The sequence below is a fragment of the Pelobates fuscus genome, chromosome 10, assembly GCF_036172605.1.
Source record: "Pelobates fuscus isolate aPelFus1 chromosome 10, aPelFus1.pri, whole genome shotgun sequence".
In the NCBI taxonomy this organism is placed as follows: Eukaryota; Metazoa; Chordata; class Amphibia; order Anura; family Pelobatidae; genus Pelobates; species Pelobates fuscus.
In genome coordinates this window covers 19,822,266-19,840,656 of record NC_086326.1, presented here as the reverse complement: position 1 = coordinate 19,840,656, position 18,391 = coordinate 19,822,266, and the positions used below count along the sequence as shown (strand labels likewise).

Here is an 18,391-nt window from a genome sequence, read left to right as displayed (position 1 = left end):
GCTGGTATGTAATAAATTTGATTTTCTACTTTTGCCCTCTTTATTTACAGGCCTACCTCATCGTCGGTTCCGGCACACCACAACCGACTTGCTCTTTTAATACCATCCTACACTTATCAGTGTTTGTATCTTCTGTACTATCATGAGCCCTTAACACAAATATATATATATATATGGCCAGTATAAATGTAGATGGAATTAAGACTACTTGGGACAGTATTATTAAGCTTCAGTCTTATAGCCATGCAATTCCTCCAATCATTAGATTTGGCAAGCCAATGTCTGGCTAGAACTGTAATCTAATTTTTATTAAAATCACATACTGGCCCCACTTCACAAGTATTTTATAGTACTGTCAACAAAGCCTTACAACAAATGTTTCTTGTTGTATACAGGATATGAAGATTAACCTGTAAGGACAATATAAATATTATGGGTACAAAACTGAGTATGATGAAGAGCTGGAGAACCGTAATATCAAAGTGTCCATCTGTAGCTTAACAGTTAAGAGGAACTTGGGTTGGTCCTGGAGCTTAGAAGTAGTTTAGTAAATATGGATAAGGACATTCTTAAATATGATCGTCATATTCATGTTACATTTCAGATACTGTACAAGTTCTAACTTTAACTCAGTTAAAGGCTACAGCAAATTACAAAATTGCTCTTTGCATTAAAGGATACAGAAATGCGGAGTTGCAATAAAGACTTAATAACTGCAGAGTTCTGAGTCATCTAAGAAAAGATTCAGTCATTGTCATTGACAGAAGATTTGTTTAAAATTCAGAGAGACAGCAAGAACTGTGTTCTGAATTGAAATCTAGAGGTAAGTTAATCAATCAATCTTTATTTTAGATGTGTACTTTAGTCCCAAGGTTAACTATCTGCACAATCATAGGCAACAGTATATTTTAAGTCCAACTGACTCTACATTACTTTGTGTTAATAAATCTTGATTGTGGAGATCTTCATGAAAAATGACTGGTATTTAGATGTTGCTACCAGTTATAGTTGCGATGACTTTGTGTACTAAAAAAGAGTACAGAGGTAGGCGCTGATTTGTATATTCTCACCACATCAACCTGCTTTATTCTATTATGTTTTCCAGAAAATAAATTCTATTCAATAGACAAAGGCCATGTTTTAGTTTTAAAGGCAAATAAAGAGTTATATTTCAGACAACAACAGACCTGTTTCGAATATTTACATCCTCCAGGAGAAATTTCATAAGAGTAATTTGGCATGTATTATAAATGTATAAATAATTTATACATTTATATTGTATAATATGTCATAAATTTGCATTCCATGTGCACACAAGTCACATGCACTGGATTGATAGTGGGCTGGTGCAGTCCCACTGTGTAACACGTACTCATTTAAGATATGAATAAATGATTAGTTGTTCGACTAAACATCTCATCAGCGTTGCGTCAAGCCTTGTCCTAGAGTCGGGAGTTTTTCTGGCAGCATATAGTTATTAAAGAGGTTTGTGATGAGGGCAAAACATGCTAAAAATCCCCACTAACGGATGTAAATTCCAAGATTTACTCTTGTGAATTACCTACATATCAAGTCAGACCAAGACAGAAAAAGTCCATCTTGGGTTCAGCATTTCAGAGAATGCTTTATGTTTACACAATTCTATTAGAATGCCCCGTTAGATATGCAAATGAACACACAGTTCCATTGCGGAGGGTGCCTGCAGAAATGCAGAATGCAGTCTGTAACATGAAGCCTGTCTTTACTCATTTGCATATCCAGAAGGGCATTCTGGAAGACTTGTGGAAACCTGCTTCCTTGGAAATGCTGTGCACAAGACAGATTTCCTAAGGTCTTACTTGTGATATGCAGATGATGCACCACAATAAATGTAAAAATTTGCATCAATTTATCAAACAGTGGGACATTGTATCAGGATTTGCCCTCATTACAACCTTCATTAATATGTACAATTCTATATTTTATATTTTCGAATATATATTTACACACACACACACACACACACACTTTCCATTTTACGGCACTGGCTTTTTTAATTGTAAACTTTGTTAAATCATTAGAATGTCTAACAGCAGCGACGGTAATCATTGTAAAAGTAAGAAAAGGTTTTTAAAAGTTAGTGGAATATCTTACAATTACATATTGGTTATGCAGAGCTGCACCCCAACAAGAGAAATGCTCGTTTCATTTACTGCCCCATCAGCTAGCACTGTAAGGTACTAAAGCTAAATTGAAATGCTCCTACCCTAACTTGCTAAAACGTCGTTCTATTGTTTATGATCCAGCTTTCTCTTGGTAGCCCAGATGAAAGCAAGGCAATAAGGAAGCCTTCCAACCATAGGCAAATCCATATACGCAATGCTTGTAATTCTAAATAAATGAGGGACGTAGTTATCCACAGTCATCTTGTCTTATCTAAAGCATAATGAACACGTAAAAATCATTATGTTCCAAAGCCTCAATGTGCAGTTTTATGGACACATAATTATTTCTGCTAATCTGTTTATTGGTTTAATATCCTCAATGACTCTTGATTCTCATATACAATTGTGTTTCTAAGTTTACACGTGTTTTTGGATAAATACGGCTCCAGATATTTATATTATACTGATTGGAAATTCGAGTCAGGGTGGAACATTGTAAAACATACTATTACAAAAGGTATTTCTATTTTGTTTTGTTGCTGTGCAGTAATACAGCTTTCACATTGAAAAACCTGCTCCAATTTAATTTAAAATATAGACAGAGAGCTGCAGTAAAAAAAAAAAAGAATAACAGAATAGAAGAATAAAAAAGGCCACTCGGCTACATAAATGCTCCCCTTTTAGTCATCACTGTTGATTATTTCAAGAACACTTGACAATACTGGTTATAAATCAAATGACAGATACACAGAATACCATCTGCTCAACAGTTCCATTTACTTTTGCAAAAACACTAACATACTCATTTCAATCAAATTCCTAAATCCTATATTCAATATTACATTTCCTTTTACTAGTAAACAAATTGAGCACATTCAGTTTACATAAGCAGTCTAGTAATATTGATGTCCAAAAATACATTCAGTCTATGAAAGCCAATGGTGAGTGTTGACCAATTTTTTTGAGTAGCCAATTATCATGTTGGACCACATGGGGAGGGAGACAATGTGGAAGGGCCACAGAGAAAAAAAACATGATAGGTGAAAATGCTGGCTAAAGAAAATTGCTGTTAATGCTCTTCACACTACCCAAAGCAGGATTCTCAACTATTCCGATTTCGGTGGGAATGCCCCAATAGTTGGGTCCTGTCCAGCCATCCCAACACCAGGGAACTGTCCACAAAAATATGATAACATGATAATTCAAGGAACATAGTTGTAACGTTGTCCAACTTTCTTCAATTCAGACATGACATGCATTCCATTCTTTGTAAATAGAACTCTAATTCATCAGCTAATGTCCATTACGACACCTCTATAGTCTTCCAGCTAGCTTACACATAATATGTCTCCTTCCCATTCCACTTCTTACACTATCCACGATGCCACATTAGCAAGACTACATGAGATGCAGGAAATGCATCATCTTAGCAAATCCCTAATTTGGTGTTCTTTAACATACAAGATTGCATTATGATAGAACGTCATTCCCAGGTGAACAACCAACAAAAAAGGTAAAAGTGCACACACACACCAAGGAGGTAGTTTACCTGGCGTTTAGTAAATAATAGGTATCTCCTCCTTATATACAGTAAGTAGATTCAATATTGAATTCCCTATACAAAAAATATAAACACAGAACAGAACATAGTGCAATCTGTATATTGGATACAATAAAATGGGAAATTTTGAGATGGAATCACTCACACTTTGATGTAGGCTCAGGACTTATGCAGCTTTTATGTCACTTAAATGGGACATACACATTTCTTTTACTCTTCAGGCAGGTTCCCCTTTGATCTCAATAGTCATCTGTTGTCAAAATTGGAGTCAGGAGCCAGGAGCCAGGAGTATCAGGATAAGTTATTTATTAACAAAAGTAAATATAAAAAAAGATATTGCACAACGCGTTTCAACCATCTGTTAGTGGTCTTCCTCAGGTGCTGTTCCCTCAGGATCAGCTACAGTGAAGCTATAAAGTTGCATGCCATTAATTAAACGACATGCCATTAATATGAATTATTAAGGATAGTATTCACAGAAACCACATACCTTTAAGTTGGTATTACAGCCCCTTTTCTGTGGAGCCTTACACAGAAATGTTAAAAGGAAACTATAGTTCCAAGAAAACAAACTCGTTAATAACCACTTCTGCCACTTACCTGGGTCCAGCGCAGATGTCCCTTCAGTGCTGGCTCACCTCCTGATGTCAGCCGGTGGGGGAGACTTAATGCAAATGTGCGGCAATGGCCGCGCTCACATTAGGATTTTCCCAATAGGAAAGCATAGTGTGAGGTCGTCCATCGTCATTTAGGCAACCAAAAGTCACCTGTCCACCTGGAAGCCCCTCAAGTGGCTGTTCTGTCCTCAGTTCTACTTATTTATCGAACTACTGTGGAACTAATATTTTCTATTTCTAAATACCTTTATTTGTCGCCTCATAGAAGGTATTAGAGGACTGGCTCTAAAATATTTTTTCTCCAAAGGAAAAGACATGCACAATACTGCACTTTAACCTGTCACAGGTCCAGGAGCCATGTCTAATTCTGGGGCCAGTGACTCTTGGTCTCCAGGTTCTCAATAAAACTCAAAATTATCATTGAGCACTGTTAAGAAGTGGTTGTACTGCAATACCATAAATTATACCTACACATGAGATATTTTGTTTAAAGCACTCTATGCATGCCTGAAAATCATAGCACTCTGAAATCTTTTAAAATATAAGGATATATACCCAAGACTGAGCATGGCAAGTCAATAAGGTCCTTTTCCATGTCTGTTTGATTATGCCACTGGCTAGACACATTCTATTCTATAATACGTGACAAACGCGGTCTCATCCCTTAACAAGGAAACTTCTCTTCCGAGGTAATGGGGCATTCTAATAGCCAGCTAAAGTTAGTTATTAATTAAAAAAAAAAAAAAAAAAGCTTGCCATCCAAAGTAAAGAGGCTTTTCTTTAAAATGATTGAATGTTGGGGCTAGTCACCTTCAAATAAATACAGCAGAGTTATGATCTATAATTACTACTGTGGCAAACCTCACTGGTAATGATTTAATACCATTTAAAACCATTTCTGGGGTAAGAAAAAACAAAACTGAAAAAGTTACTCTTTAAACCAAAACTCCTTGCACCATAACTACTACAGCAAGGGCACCCCCCTATTGTAAGCAGTCAAACCACTTCTGAATGGTTTGACTTCTGACCTTGGGATCTGTCAGTCACCACTTACTGCCTCCATTACTAATGACTTCAATAAATGTGCATTTTTTTCTATGATTTCTTCTGGATGTATTTTTGGGGATTCCCTATGAGTGTGGATCAACAAGCTTGTCCTGTGTGAAGTATCATTTGATTACTGGGAGGATTCCGGCACCGAGAAGGTAACCCTGTTATTGCCCGTATTGAACTGCTATAAGTATCATGAAAACCAGTATATCCATGCTTATTTAATTTTGGATTTGCAGCTACATATTTTTTGTGATTGAGGGATGTTCTTCACTTTTTTACCTTTTTACTACACAATAAATACGTCACTCCAAATATATAAATGATAGAAAAATGCAATTGTAAAAAATGTTTTTTTTTGGTGCATTTAAATAACATAGGAGGTATGTTATTTTTGAACTCTTGATTTTTAATAAATTACATATTCAACAGCGACAGGGAAATGGTGCCTTTGAAATGAGATGTATAGAGACTGCGGTTATAAAATGAAGTGCACAGAAACCTTGCAGTGCATGGTCTACTTTTCTTAATTGTTAGAAAAAAAGCTAGCTAAAGGATCTATATAGTCCATTGACTTTAGCTGGTTTAGGGTGGCTTTACTGCCAGATATCATCTGAAGACAGAAATGGTTTTGTATAAATAGTTGTTCGCTATCTTGTTAATTGTATTTACATTGAGCATGGCACCAGCACAAAAATGTGTCTAAATAATCTTCAACTCACCTGAGATAAATGGTTTATTTTGCTGTTTGAGCAATATTGATTACAAGGCTAGGTTTATTAGAATTCAACACACATGTTGTACCTTTCCTGTCAATTAAGTCTTTGGGAATAAAAATGTTTTATTCTCCAGAAAAGCCACCGCACAAAACTTGTGATTTATTTTGAAAAGTTCTCTGAAGGATCCACGAGAAAAGATCCAACCTTGTGCTTATACAGTTCCTGAGAGTGGAGAGGATGAACGTGTGGGAGCATAATTTAAACTCTCGACTGACAAAAAAAAGACTTCACAAATAACGGTGTTCTGAGTAAAAATTTGAAATTCTTCACTGGAAACAGATTCTGCCTCATATTTTGAGAGTTGTTTAAAAAATATGGAATTATTACTTAGAATAGCCTTTTGAAAAATTCCATGTTTGTATTATGTTTATTAATTTCATTTATAACAGCAATCAGAATAATGCTATATTGGACATACAAAGTGTAGTTTACATAATAGACATAAGAATAACATTTAAAAAATGAGATTCTTCATTTGAAGACATTTTTTAAATCCAGTACCCAATTTCCAAAGGGATACTACTTGTGATGAGGTTTAGACATTCCAAAAGAAAAAAAAGACTATCAAAAACAATGTGTTTTCTAGGGCAAATACCCCCAGAGTATTGATTTGCCAGCCCGGTGGCAAGACAGTTGTTCTCCCACACCACTTGTGTTCCCAAACAAATTAATTTCCTTTGTTGCCATTATTTGGGTACAAGTATACTGCTTCTTGACCAATATTTAAAAAATAAAAATATGAAACACTTGCTTGGGGATAAGGCAGCATTACAGAGACCTTGAATGCTTAACGGAGGGTGACTTGGTTTTTTGGGGAACATTATTTTAGGAGACCTCATGTGCACATTGGTTCTAGATGGCATGTATATATATATATATATATATATATATATATATATATATGTATATATATATATATATATATAGTATATATTTATATATATATTTATATTATTTTTCCACTAGAAATTTCTCTGGACCCTTTCTCTTGATTGTTTTCTCTCATGTTGTAGGCAGAAGCAAGTTCTCTACAAACAGCATTGTTATTTTTAGAGAAAGAAGTAAGGTCTGGGCAGTGCAGAGTTCAATGTGGCAAGTTTATTGTAATGAAGTTACATACACGCAGCATTATTTCTGCCTGGCCATGGTTTTTGAGGATGAATTTGCAAGAGGTTTCAGAATTCCAGTGGTCCGGAATGGCTGTGAAGCTTTTGTTATGACTTCACAAAGCAAGGTTTTTATACATAGCTCACTGCCATAGTACATGAAATATCAGGTTTTTCATTAATTCAATAATAAAAAAAAAATGTTTTTACAGTTTGCTTTTGTTTGCGTTTGTTTTTTTTACTAGTTACATCTATAAAGGGAACATTTATCATCAGAAATGCAATATTTATCCAGTAGTTATATAGTTACATAGCTGAAAAGAGACTTGCATCCATCAAGTTCAGCCTTCCTCACATATGTTGTTGCTGTTGATCCAAAAGAAGGAAAAAAAAAACAGTCTGAAGCACTTCCAATTATGCAACAAACTAGGATAAAATTCCTTCTTGACCCCAAAATATCAGTTAGATGTCTCCTTGGATCGAGCAGCTATTACCCCACTAATTTGAAATGATATCCCTGTATGTTATGTTTATGCTAGTATTTATCCAATTGCAGTTTAAGCATCTGTATGGACTCTGACAAAACTACCTCTTCGGGCAAAGAATTCCATATCCTTATTGCTCTTACTGTAAAAAAAAAAAAAAGCAGAAAATGAATGACCTGTGGTCATCCAACCATTCAATGTAAGTTAGTAATGAGCACACAAGTCTTCCTATGATCTGAGAGCAACAAAGTTCCATTCCTATTATTTTAAAGTGCCATTTGACAATGGTTACACGTGTATTAACAACATGCAAGTAAATATTTATTATGTGTGAGCTCTTCAGCAAATCTCTGCACATGGTCTACCCTGGAAGAGCATTGCACCAACATGCTTACTTTGAAAGGGGGCATGCTTGTCTCTGGCCCTGTCACCTTCTCACTGGGAGGCTGTGATTAAAAAATATTTCCGGGCCAAATGTTTTTCCCTGTCCAGCCCTGTGCAGGGTTATCACCGAAAGCACAATAGTAAGAAAACCTCCAATTGTCAGAATCAGGTCTTGGAAAATCAGTCAGTGCAATGGACGTACAACAAAGAATGGATGAGCACTCACTAAAGTGAGGTGCTGTATACCTCTGCTATCGCCACACCAGTAATAGATTCCAAACGAAAAAAATGGACCACAACTCTCCAAAAATATTGTAGTGTGTGGTTTCGGGAACATTTTTTGAAAAACAGAGTGGTGCCCCATTCTTTTTAGCAAGTATAGTGGGGTCTGTTTAGTTTTTGGAATCAGACACTCTGCCTTTCACTTAAGTCCCTGATGTTTGGTTAAAATCCAAAAATTTGAGACAAAATCCGAGTGTTTTTTTTGCATATTAAGTTAACATACGTGCGTGAGGTACCCCAATGGCAATCCTCATGCAATGTTGAGACATATGTAACAATAGGGTAGTCAAGAATACGTGCACAATTTTTGTGTTTAAGCAGGTAGGCTAGTAATACTTGAGTAAATAAGTATGCATAGTAAAGCAGGTTAGATATAACTGTTGCATTAGAGTACTTAATGAATACTAGAAAATATGATTTAGTATATACTGATCTGAGCAGTAAACAAGTTTAAGCGTAGCACTTCTTCTGGGAGTATGAGAGTAGCAAGCTAGGTGCGTGTAGGTAACTTGGTCCTAAGTGTGTCAGTGGGTGCCTGTGGGCAAGACCTTTGTGCAAGGCAACCAAATAATTGCTCCCTTAGTCGCTGGTTTGAGTCCAAGTCCATGTCTGCTTTCCCTGTTTGCAAGCTCTCCTGTGTGCCCTCCCTGGTATCAGGTCTGCCTTTAGCCGATGCCTATGCAAGGTTTGTTCTTTGCGTCGTTGCTCTGTCTCTCTGTGGACGTGCCATGGCATTGTGGGTGTGGGGTTTCCCTTCTGCCCTGGTGCTGTGCGAGAGCTGGTGCCTTCTTGCCAAGAACCTGGGTTCCGGTGCCGCCCAGGGTCGTCCCTATCGGGATGGTGTGGTGGGTTATAGTCTTGGTTCGACATCGCGTGTGTTTTGCTACCCTCCGCCGGTGTGGCTGGAACCTATGGGGTGCGCCCCCTGCTGCTCTCCATCCGGAAGGGGCCCTCTGCTCTGGGTTCGGTAGCTTGGGTCTTCCTGCTGCCATGAAGAGGTCCCAGGCCCCACCTTGCCCTGTACTGCATATTGTGCAGGTCTTGTGTGGGTATTTGCGTCTGGCTGTATGCGCGCCAGTAGCTTGGCCCAGAACCGCTCGCCTCTGCTTGTAGGCCCCAGGTAGCTGCTGCGGTTCCCGGTTGTCCCGGGTCTTGATATTAGCATCTGTAGATTTGTATGGGTGTACCCTGTCGAGCTCATGCAGGGCACGTCCTGTGATCTTGCTGGCCAGACTCCGCCTCCGCAAATATAATTATTTAAAACACTACCTGCATCCAGATCTCCTATTTTTGTTCAGATACCAGGGAATTTGCAAATTCATTTTACTTTTGCAACAACAATGCTGTAAATATGATTATTATAGGATTATGCTTTTTCATATAAATAGACTACTGCTAGACACATCCGACAGGTTGATGACAGTTTGTTTTTCTTATTCCTTAAAAATCGAATATTAATAAAATTTTATTTTTATTGATGCCATCTGCTTGTTACCTGTTTTTTTCACCATAAAACGATAGAACAGTAGAGATACAGCCAAAACCAGCAGGTTTCTGTAGTTCTATATTGCATTAAAACTTAATTGCATCTTATTCAAGTTGACGTATAAGAGAAATATACTATAATATCCAACATCATTAGACTTGACAAAAAGTAAAAATAGAAATGAAAAATGCAGAGATTATTTGAAATATTAGATTATACAAAGATGTGTAGCCGTATGTTAAAAAATGTAAAAAAAAAAAAAAAAATAGCATTCAGCAGCTAAACTCAAAGGATGAAACCATTAAAGGGACACTATAGTCACTAGAACAACTACCGCTTATTGAATTTGTTCTGGTGAGTAGAATCATTCCCTTCAGGTATTTTGCTGTAAACACTGTCTTTTCAGAGAAAATGCAGTGTTTACATTACAGCCTGGCTGTTAGAGATCCAAACATTCAGTATCTCCTCCCTCTGCATGCAGACACTGAACTTTCCTCATAGAGATTCATTGATTCAAATGAGGAGATGCTGATTGGCCAGGGCTGTGTTTGAATTGTGCTGACTCTGCCCCTGATCTGCCTCTTTGTCAGTCGCAGCCAATCCTATGGGGAAGCATTGTGATTGGCTCAGGCTACCACTTCTGATGTCAGCAGACTGCTTGTTGTTCTGAGGCAAACAGCATGCAGATCTACAGCTTCAGGCTTGAATACCGTAAGATTTTGCTATATTTATAGAGGCATGAGGGGCCCAGGTGGGCTAGATCTTGATTTTAACACTATAGGGTCAGGAACACGTTTGTGTCCCTGACCCTATAGTGAACCTGTAATGAATTTAAGTAACTACTACTAATCACAAAGTATAGAAAACTAAATTAAAACGTAGGGTACTGAATAAATGCATGCAAATGTGTCTTGTTAAAATCTAAAGTGAACAAACTGGTCAGCTCTTACATCCTTAATGTAGTGATGGCTAATGGAACTAAAGTACATATTTAGAAACTACATTTCTGCAGATGATCAAACCAGAAAATGTATGTTTTCTTGCAACTATGTAAATTTCAGAATTTATTTATTAATGTAAAACTGAAACACTTAGGCTGAAAAATATAAATGTGGAAAAAATAACACCTTATTTCAATAGTAATTGCTCGTCATTTGGTACTTTGGCCCAGAATAGCACTTGCACCTGGAGAAATATTAAACACGTTTAGTAGACAACTCAAGGCAGATAGATAGACTGACGCTCAAAAAAACCTTAAGTCGTCCAATGGTTTAAAATGGTACATTTTAAACAAAAAACAAAAAAAAACAAAGGGTTAATAATTGCCAGCAATGTGGCTGATATTGGTGGAAATTGTAAAGTTACGCTTCACCAATTAGTCACCTGCATTCTAAAAGCATGAGAGGTAATGGCACCCTTCTCTAAACATCTGCATCAACATGCCATGTGAACAACATTAATTTTCTTCTACATAATGAGACAAAGTACATGCCACATATGTGGGCTTTGTTTGTCATGTCACAATAAGCCACACACTTTATGTTAAATGTCTAGGATTAGTGTATTTGAAAAAAAAAAGCCAACAGATAGCACCTGTGCTTTCGCCATCCTAAGTATTGTTCTGGATCAGCCACTTTGAATCTGACATACAGATAATCATTGCAAAACAAACTATTTGAGGAGGCAGAAAGGAAATAAAAGGTGACAGACAGTGTGAATCAGAAACACAAAAATTAATTTGTCAAAATAAGTCCCACGTAGTTCAAAAATAGACAGCTAATTCGCTGAGGGTATATTTAAGTAGAATGCGAGGCTCGAGTTCCCCCACCTTTCTTTTTCTGTATCTCAATAGTGTATCTTTTGTTTCCTGTACATTTAATTTATTCTCCTCTTTCTTCAATCTTGCCACTTCTGTAAAAAACCCTCTCTCCAGGCACATATATTATTTACCATTTCTTCTTAGTCCATCTTGTGTTTCTCTTCCTTAAGCAATACCTCATGACCATTCATGTTACCTCCATTTCTTGAGTCTACGTAATAGCTTTTTTTCCTTAATATTTGATATGTTGATATTGTTTAACTCTTAATTAAAAAAGCTAGCTCTTACAAAATACATGAATTTAAACAAAAATATACATAAAAGTAACTTAATGAAATGTTCGGCCAGTGTGTTGTGCTACGAGCAGAAGGTGTTCAATTTACGAGAGATTTAGTCTGCATCATGTAGAATTGTGCTACAGTAGCCACATTTACCTAAATCATGAAAAGGACCATCAAGTAAAAGCTATGAAAATCCACGCAATTATGGATATGAACCAGGAGTCCAAGTCAAGTTGTAGAGTAGTTTCTTAACTGCAGTAGATGTTTGACTTCAAATTACCACAGGTGACTATAGAGTATTGCATCCTAGCATAAAAACTGATACTAAGTGTTATGGTAGTGGTCCACAGCAATGTGAGGCTACTTCATCCAGACATCTAGTAATTATATGTGCAACAATGTTCTGAGCATTTCTGATGGATTCAGTAGCACCTGGCTATGGACACTTTTCTACTCAATGGACAATATAACATGCCCTCCGCCTTGACATTTTTAGATGTCAAAGTGTAACTCTTCAAGTCTTGTGCAAGATCTAGTTTATAGCAACATCTCATTAAAACGCATAGTGCAATATCTCATTAAAAACTCAGGCAAATAAATAACATAAAAAATGACGAGAACAAGCAGTAATGGAACAAAAAAAAAAGATTTAAAAAACTCTAACTAGCAACTGCACATAAACAGTGCAAGACTGCTTTCAAGCTATAGATGGCAGTGCTGACTCCAGCCACATGCAATGTACTTTAGAATCGGGACACAGCACAATGCATATATGAAGGTCATTACAATGAGTGTGCAGAAATGTTCGGGCAGTAATTAACTTTATAGGAAAATCTGAGAACCAGAGACGTTTCTCACAAGGAAGTTTGATAATTCACCAGTAAATAAACAGACAGCAGTAGATATAATGGTTTATGCAATCATTCTGGATGAGTGAAGGGACTATAATACAATGAATTGTTTCAGTGGACAAATAGATGTTTGGAGGGAGCCATCCAAACCGGGAAAAAAAGAGGTCATTTATGAACAATAATCATGCAAGTCATGTCAACAGACAACAAGAATAGATAAAAGCCAAAATGAGTCATGGACAATTAAACTTAGACAGCACGTGCATAGTGCACAAAGACAGATGGATCTCAATGTTTTATCTTGGAGATTGTAATTTTAAAGCACGTTAGGGGAATCTTTATGGATACATGCGACACAAATTGAGTCACTTTATTATTCCAGCCCTACATCGGACATTGTTAAAAGCCCCCCGAAGAATGTGTTTTAAATGCTGTGTAAATTGGTTGTTTTATAGAGCAATGTATTTTATGAAACCCCCGTAGTACAGTAAGTATCTTCTAATTATTTCAGGATACTCTGCAGATATCTTATGGAGCAGTTTAGTTCTGCGTTACCATTATTTAGGATATACAACAAGCGTTTGATGTTATCACCCAGCTCTGCACCAAAATCATCAGCTAGGTCGATGGCTGCTCGATAAACAGTAATAATTTCTTCGCAAAATTACAAAACATAAAAAATACAGAAGATGAAATGACTGCAATATGGTGTTCACTTTTTCGGCCTCATTAACACAGAAGTAAAGTAACAAACTGCTCTATTCTATGTATAAAATGCCCAGCCTTTAAAATATTACACCAAAACAGCACAAGAAACAAAGTTAATATTTCCTAAAAAAAAGTTATACACTGCGTTACATAGAAAATCATGTTATGGTTATATCAACATTCTAATTAAAATACACAATTTCGGAATGAAAAATTGAGCTTTAGTTAAATGATATGCTTAAAATGCCTTGCAAGGCAGCTAATTTAATTATATTCTTAAAATGCCTTGCAAGGCAGCTAAATCAAAGCACCACATTTCCTGCGAGGTATTGTCATAATTTAATTACGTTTTCAGAGTTAAAGGGAAGAGGTCACCCACATATCAAGGCTACCTTTAGGTATAAAAATGTATACATTGTGCTGGTGAAAGCACCAGCAAATGTTTTCATTAAAATAGTTACTTACCTGACAATATGTCCAATATGCCAGCACAGATGACAAATTAGAATAATGAACAATGCACTCTGTATGCTGATACGAATGGTATTCCACAATTCCTAGCAAGTAAGTGCAAGATAAGAGTTGGGTGGATGGCACTATTTCCCTATGACTCTGTAGTAGTAATCAGAATAGATGGAAAATTCAAACTGACCAATCGTATTTCATGTTTCACCTTGTTGGCCAGTCTCTGTGCATATGCACATAGCACTGGTGAAGAGTCCTTTCAAGAAGTTGAAGGCCATCAGTGTGGCTTATAAAGATTTGCTCTATGGTGTCCCTTGATCCAGAAGAACAAAGAGCAAATTCAGAATGGTGGGGAAGGACCCTGATTTTGAGACTGTTCCACCCAATTTTGTACTGCTGGGAGATATGTCCCTTGTGTTTTTCCATTTTATGTATTTCTCTTCATATTTCCCTTTTTTAGGATTGCGTTATTTCACAACATTTTCATGAGTGCATCCAGATAATTATGATAAATATTTCTGGAATTATTCTTCCAGATCTTCTTCAATAAAGCAACATAATGTGCGTCTCTCAAATCTAGATCATATGGACCATTCCCTGTGGAAAAACTACTTCAAGAATCTTCTGTGATCTTAATTATTTTGTATTACTTAAGTCGTGTAATATATAGTTCTATGGTGTATTCCTAGTATCTTTTGTACATTTTATGCTAACTGTATGTTTGATATGTCACCCTTCTTTTACAACCTTTCTTATCTAATCTTAGCTATCCAGACTTCTATTTTCTTCAAGTGTAATTATCTTGCCTATTGCTCACCCCTATATCAATATAACTTTAAAATAAGTCCCATATGATGATTTGTTGCTTGGCTACGAAATGGAGAAGTTTCCCTTTGTGCAGTTATTTGACTTGTAATTGTCAGGATCGGGACAGGGATCCAACACGCAGAGTACAAACAGGTACAGGGTACATATACCGGACCTTAGAATGGCCGGACTAACGTAAGTAGTAGTAAAGAATGGTCTAGAGACAAGCCGAGGTCGAGGGAACGAGAGAGCAGGTAAACGAGAGACAAGCCGAGTCAAAGGGTAATAGAGGTAAACGAGGTAGAACAGACAAGCCGGGTCAAAACCAAAGAAACTAACAGAATACAAGAGCACTGAGTGACTAGACAAGCTAGAACCACGACAGGGCAATGAACAAACGTAGAAAGCCCTCTTTTATACCCTGATTCTAAACAGGTAATCACGCCCCCGACGAATCCTCATTCGTGCTTGGGGCTTGATTGACAGATTGGGTTGGGTTGTCGTCATGATGTCGGCTACTGAACGCCGCGTCATAAAAGGAAGTGGATCCCTCGCGGCCGGCGTGTAAACAACCGAGGGAACCGCGAGGAACGAGTGATTCAACCCTTTTGCGAGGAAGAACGTCCAAGTGTCTCACCTCCACAGATGTGGAGACAGCAGGTACCCTGACAGTAATGCTTCACTTAGACTTTTCAATAAAAAATACTTTTATAAATAGAAATGCTCAATTTCCATAACTTGACAAAGGTTGAGAAATGGGAAATTATACCACTTTTTTTTTCTTAAATAGATCAGGGGGAAGCAATTTCCCTTAACACTCATGATTTCCCCCTCTATCTTGTCTGCTTAGAGTGCTTTTTAAAAGACCAAAGAAAAATTGCATTCTCTGACCTAGAATGTGTATTTAGTTAGAAAGCAACAGGTTTACGTAAACAAGGCACTTCACAACTATTATTTAGGTAGAATAAATTATTGCAGAACGACTTATTGTTGTCACTAAGAAAAAAACCGCAGTGCCTCTTATAAATTACAGCACTCCTAACTATTTACATTATATCACTCTCTTTTGTACATGACAGCATCTTTCCTATACTGACAATATGAAATTCTCCTTTGCCAATCACATTTATCCATAAAAGCATCCTTTATATGTAAACCCTTTACTCCAAGTACACATATAATCATCCATATATCCACAGAATGCTATGAACATCACAAGTTCTTCGTACATCTATAATCATTAGCAATGCCTTGTTAATGTATAGCCTACATTTCATGTTCTCTTATGCAAAACTGTAGTTATAAATTGACCATTGGACAAAATAGGCAAATACTCAGTCTGTTACAATGATGACCAGGTGGGCTCCATTTAACCTTATCATTATAATTTACTTTCTAGTAATACAAGTGCAGCCTACCCAGGCCTCATTGATTCTAAAGCACATGAAAGGCTGTTCAGTTGTACCTTCCTCACAAACTCTGGAACACTTAAAAAGTTACTTCAAGACTAGACCGGAAATCTATAGCATCATCTTTTCTATGGCACGATGTGGTTATGTTTGTTATTACCAACCAGGACCAACTCCTCTAATTCTATCTCCCTAAGCACCATCACCCTTTTTTTTTGTGGAAAAAAAAAATTCTTTCCTACATTTTGTATGTGTAGACATTCAAACCATTTATTTACAAACCATCACTTTTGCCTACTTAAGAATTATTTCCATAAATTGAAAAAAAGTCTCTATTGCAGCTAAGGTGGAGAATTTTCCAACTTGCATAATTTAGTCTAAATGTTGCTGATTTGTGGTCAAGCCATCAATACATGTTTAGTGAAATGTCCTTGTGTCAAGAATACATATCAACAATCAACAATAGGTGCATACATTGCAATAAATAGATGCATGAATTAGTTTGTGCGTATGAAATTGTTATGGTTAATTAAAATGTAGGATGCATGTACACACACCTTGTTCATTCATTTGAAAATTCAGCATCATCTTTCACATTGTGGAAACATGAATATTGGCTATCGTTTCCACTTAACACACTTATTCATTCAGATAGTGTCAGTTCTTTCTAAATCCGATTTGATTAATCCATCGAAAATCTAAACTCCTTATAGTGCCATTCATCTAGCAGAGATGGTGGCAGTGTCTAAGGGACACCAATTTAATCAAAAGGTCACAGTGGAACACAGTCCATCGCAATAAATGTGCTTTGCAATAACAAATACACAAAACGAGAACGGATGTCTTTGTAAAAACTTTAGCCTTGCTACACAAATCAAAAGTTAAAATTCTACTAGGATTTGAAATCCAAGAGAAACATGGAATCCAAAAAATTCAATTACTTTTTAAAAATTTTATTGCTCTTTTGTGACATGCATAGATGTGCCTCTTCATTTTAAAATACAATTTAGCTGAATTATTAAGAATAAAAAAAGGTCCAGTAGCACATTTTTCCCATGCCATTCTTTCATTCCCATTTACTCAATAGCAATATTTCATAAAAAAATAAAATTATATAAAAATGATTGTAGAGCATAATCTTGTTATTAAACTATGAATGATATATTGTGTTTCATATTGCCTCGGTTACAAGATATTAGGAGAATTAAGCTGAGACATGATAAGATATAAATAGATTCTAAAGCTAATCGAAATGAGCAGGGATGTACTCAGGAAGAAGTTCTTCTTACCTTCCTATCGATGCAAGCCACCGAACGTCCAGCAAACCAGCTTGCAACACCTCTTCTAATGTTCACATCATCACCGAGGATGTTTTCCCAATGCCCGTTTCGAAACTTAAACAGTTTATCTGAATATGTGGCCATGCCTGTAAATTCAAAGGAGGAAAATAGTGAATTATTGTGGCATTCGGTATGATTTGTAAAATATGAATCTGAGTGGGAGAGAGGTTGACAATGCATCACATTTTCCATGACAATCTGAAGATATGTTTGCCATCTACTGAAATTACTCTCTCTTCCATAGCAATTCTCCTGTAGTGTCATATAGACATGTCTTCCTGAACATTAAACAGATACTAAAGACGTATGAGAAGTCCTGCATCAAGGTACTGTTAGTACCAGTTTGTATGCTAACTTACACTTTATAAAAACAAATGTAGCCCAATATAATGCTGCCTCCCCTCTATTTATGAACATTAGCAGAGCTCCATCTGAAGTTGTGCATAAAAATAAAATAACTTCAAACTGCAAAGAACCTCAAACCATTGGTGGGGTATAAACATTTCAAGATTTATTTTATAGATTTAGATTTTATAGAGCAGTTGGTCTACCCAACTGACACATTTTTTTTAGAATACTACACACTTTACCATATTCGTGATGTTGCTTCTAAAATATTTTCCATTGTTACTTTGTTCATATTTATTGGAAATACACAGCAGTGTGAGATTTTTAATATATTCAATATAAAACATATTCCATTCCAAAACCGAACTACTGTAACTTTGAAATCCTACGTGCTTGATTTCAGAGAGAGCAGTTTTATTCAGACACCGTGAATTACGTTGAGGTAACCAAGTCCGAAATATCCCAACTT

General features: G+C 36.5%; 1 protein-coding gene across 2 annotated transcripts in view; it reads right to left on the bottom strand.

The window, feature by feature from the left end:
* The window catches only part of CRTAC1 (cartilage acidic protein 1), a 478,485-nt gene that overhangs the window by 232,301 nt on the left and 227,793 nt on the right, over window positions 1-18,391 (bottom strand). For both annotated transcript variants that reach the window (XM_063435174.1, XM_063435175.1), the window contains exon 4: window positions 17,524-17,660. In XM_063435174.1, coding sequence (XP_063291244.1) covers window positions 17,524-17,660 — 137 coding nt within the window. The remainder of the gene's footprint in view (window positions 1-17,523; window positions 17,661-18,391) is intronic.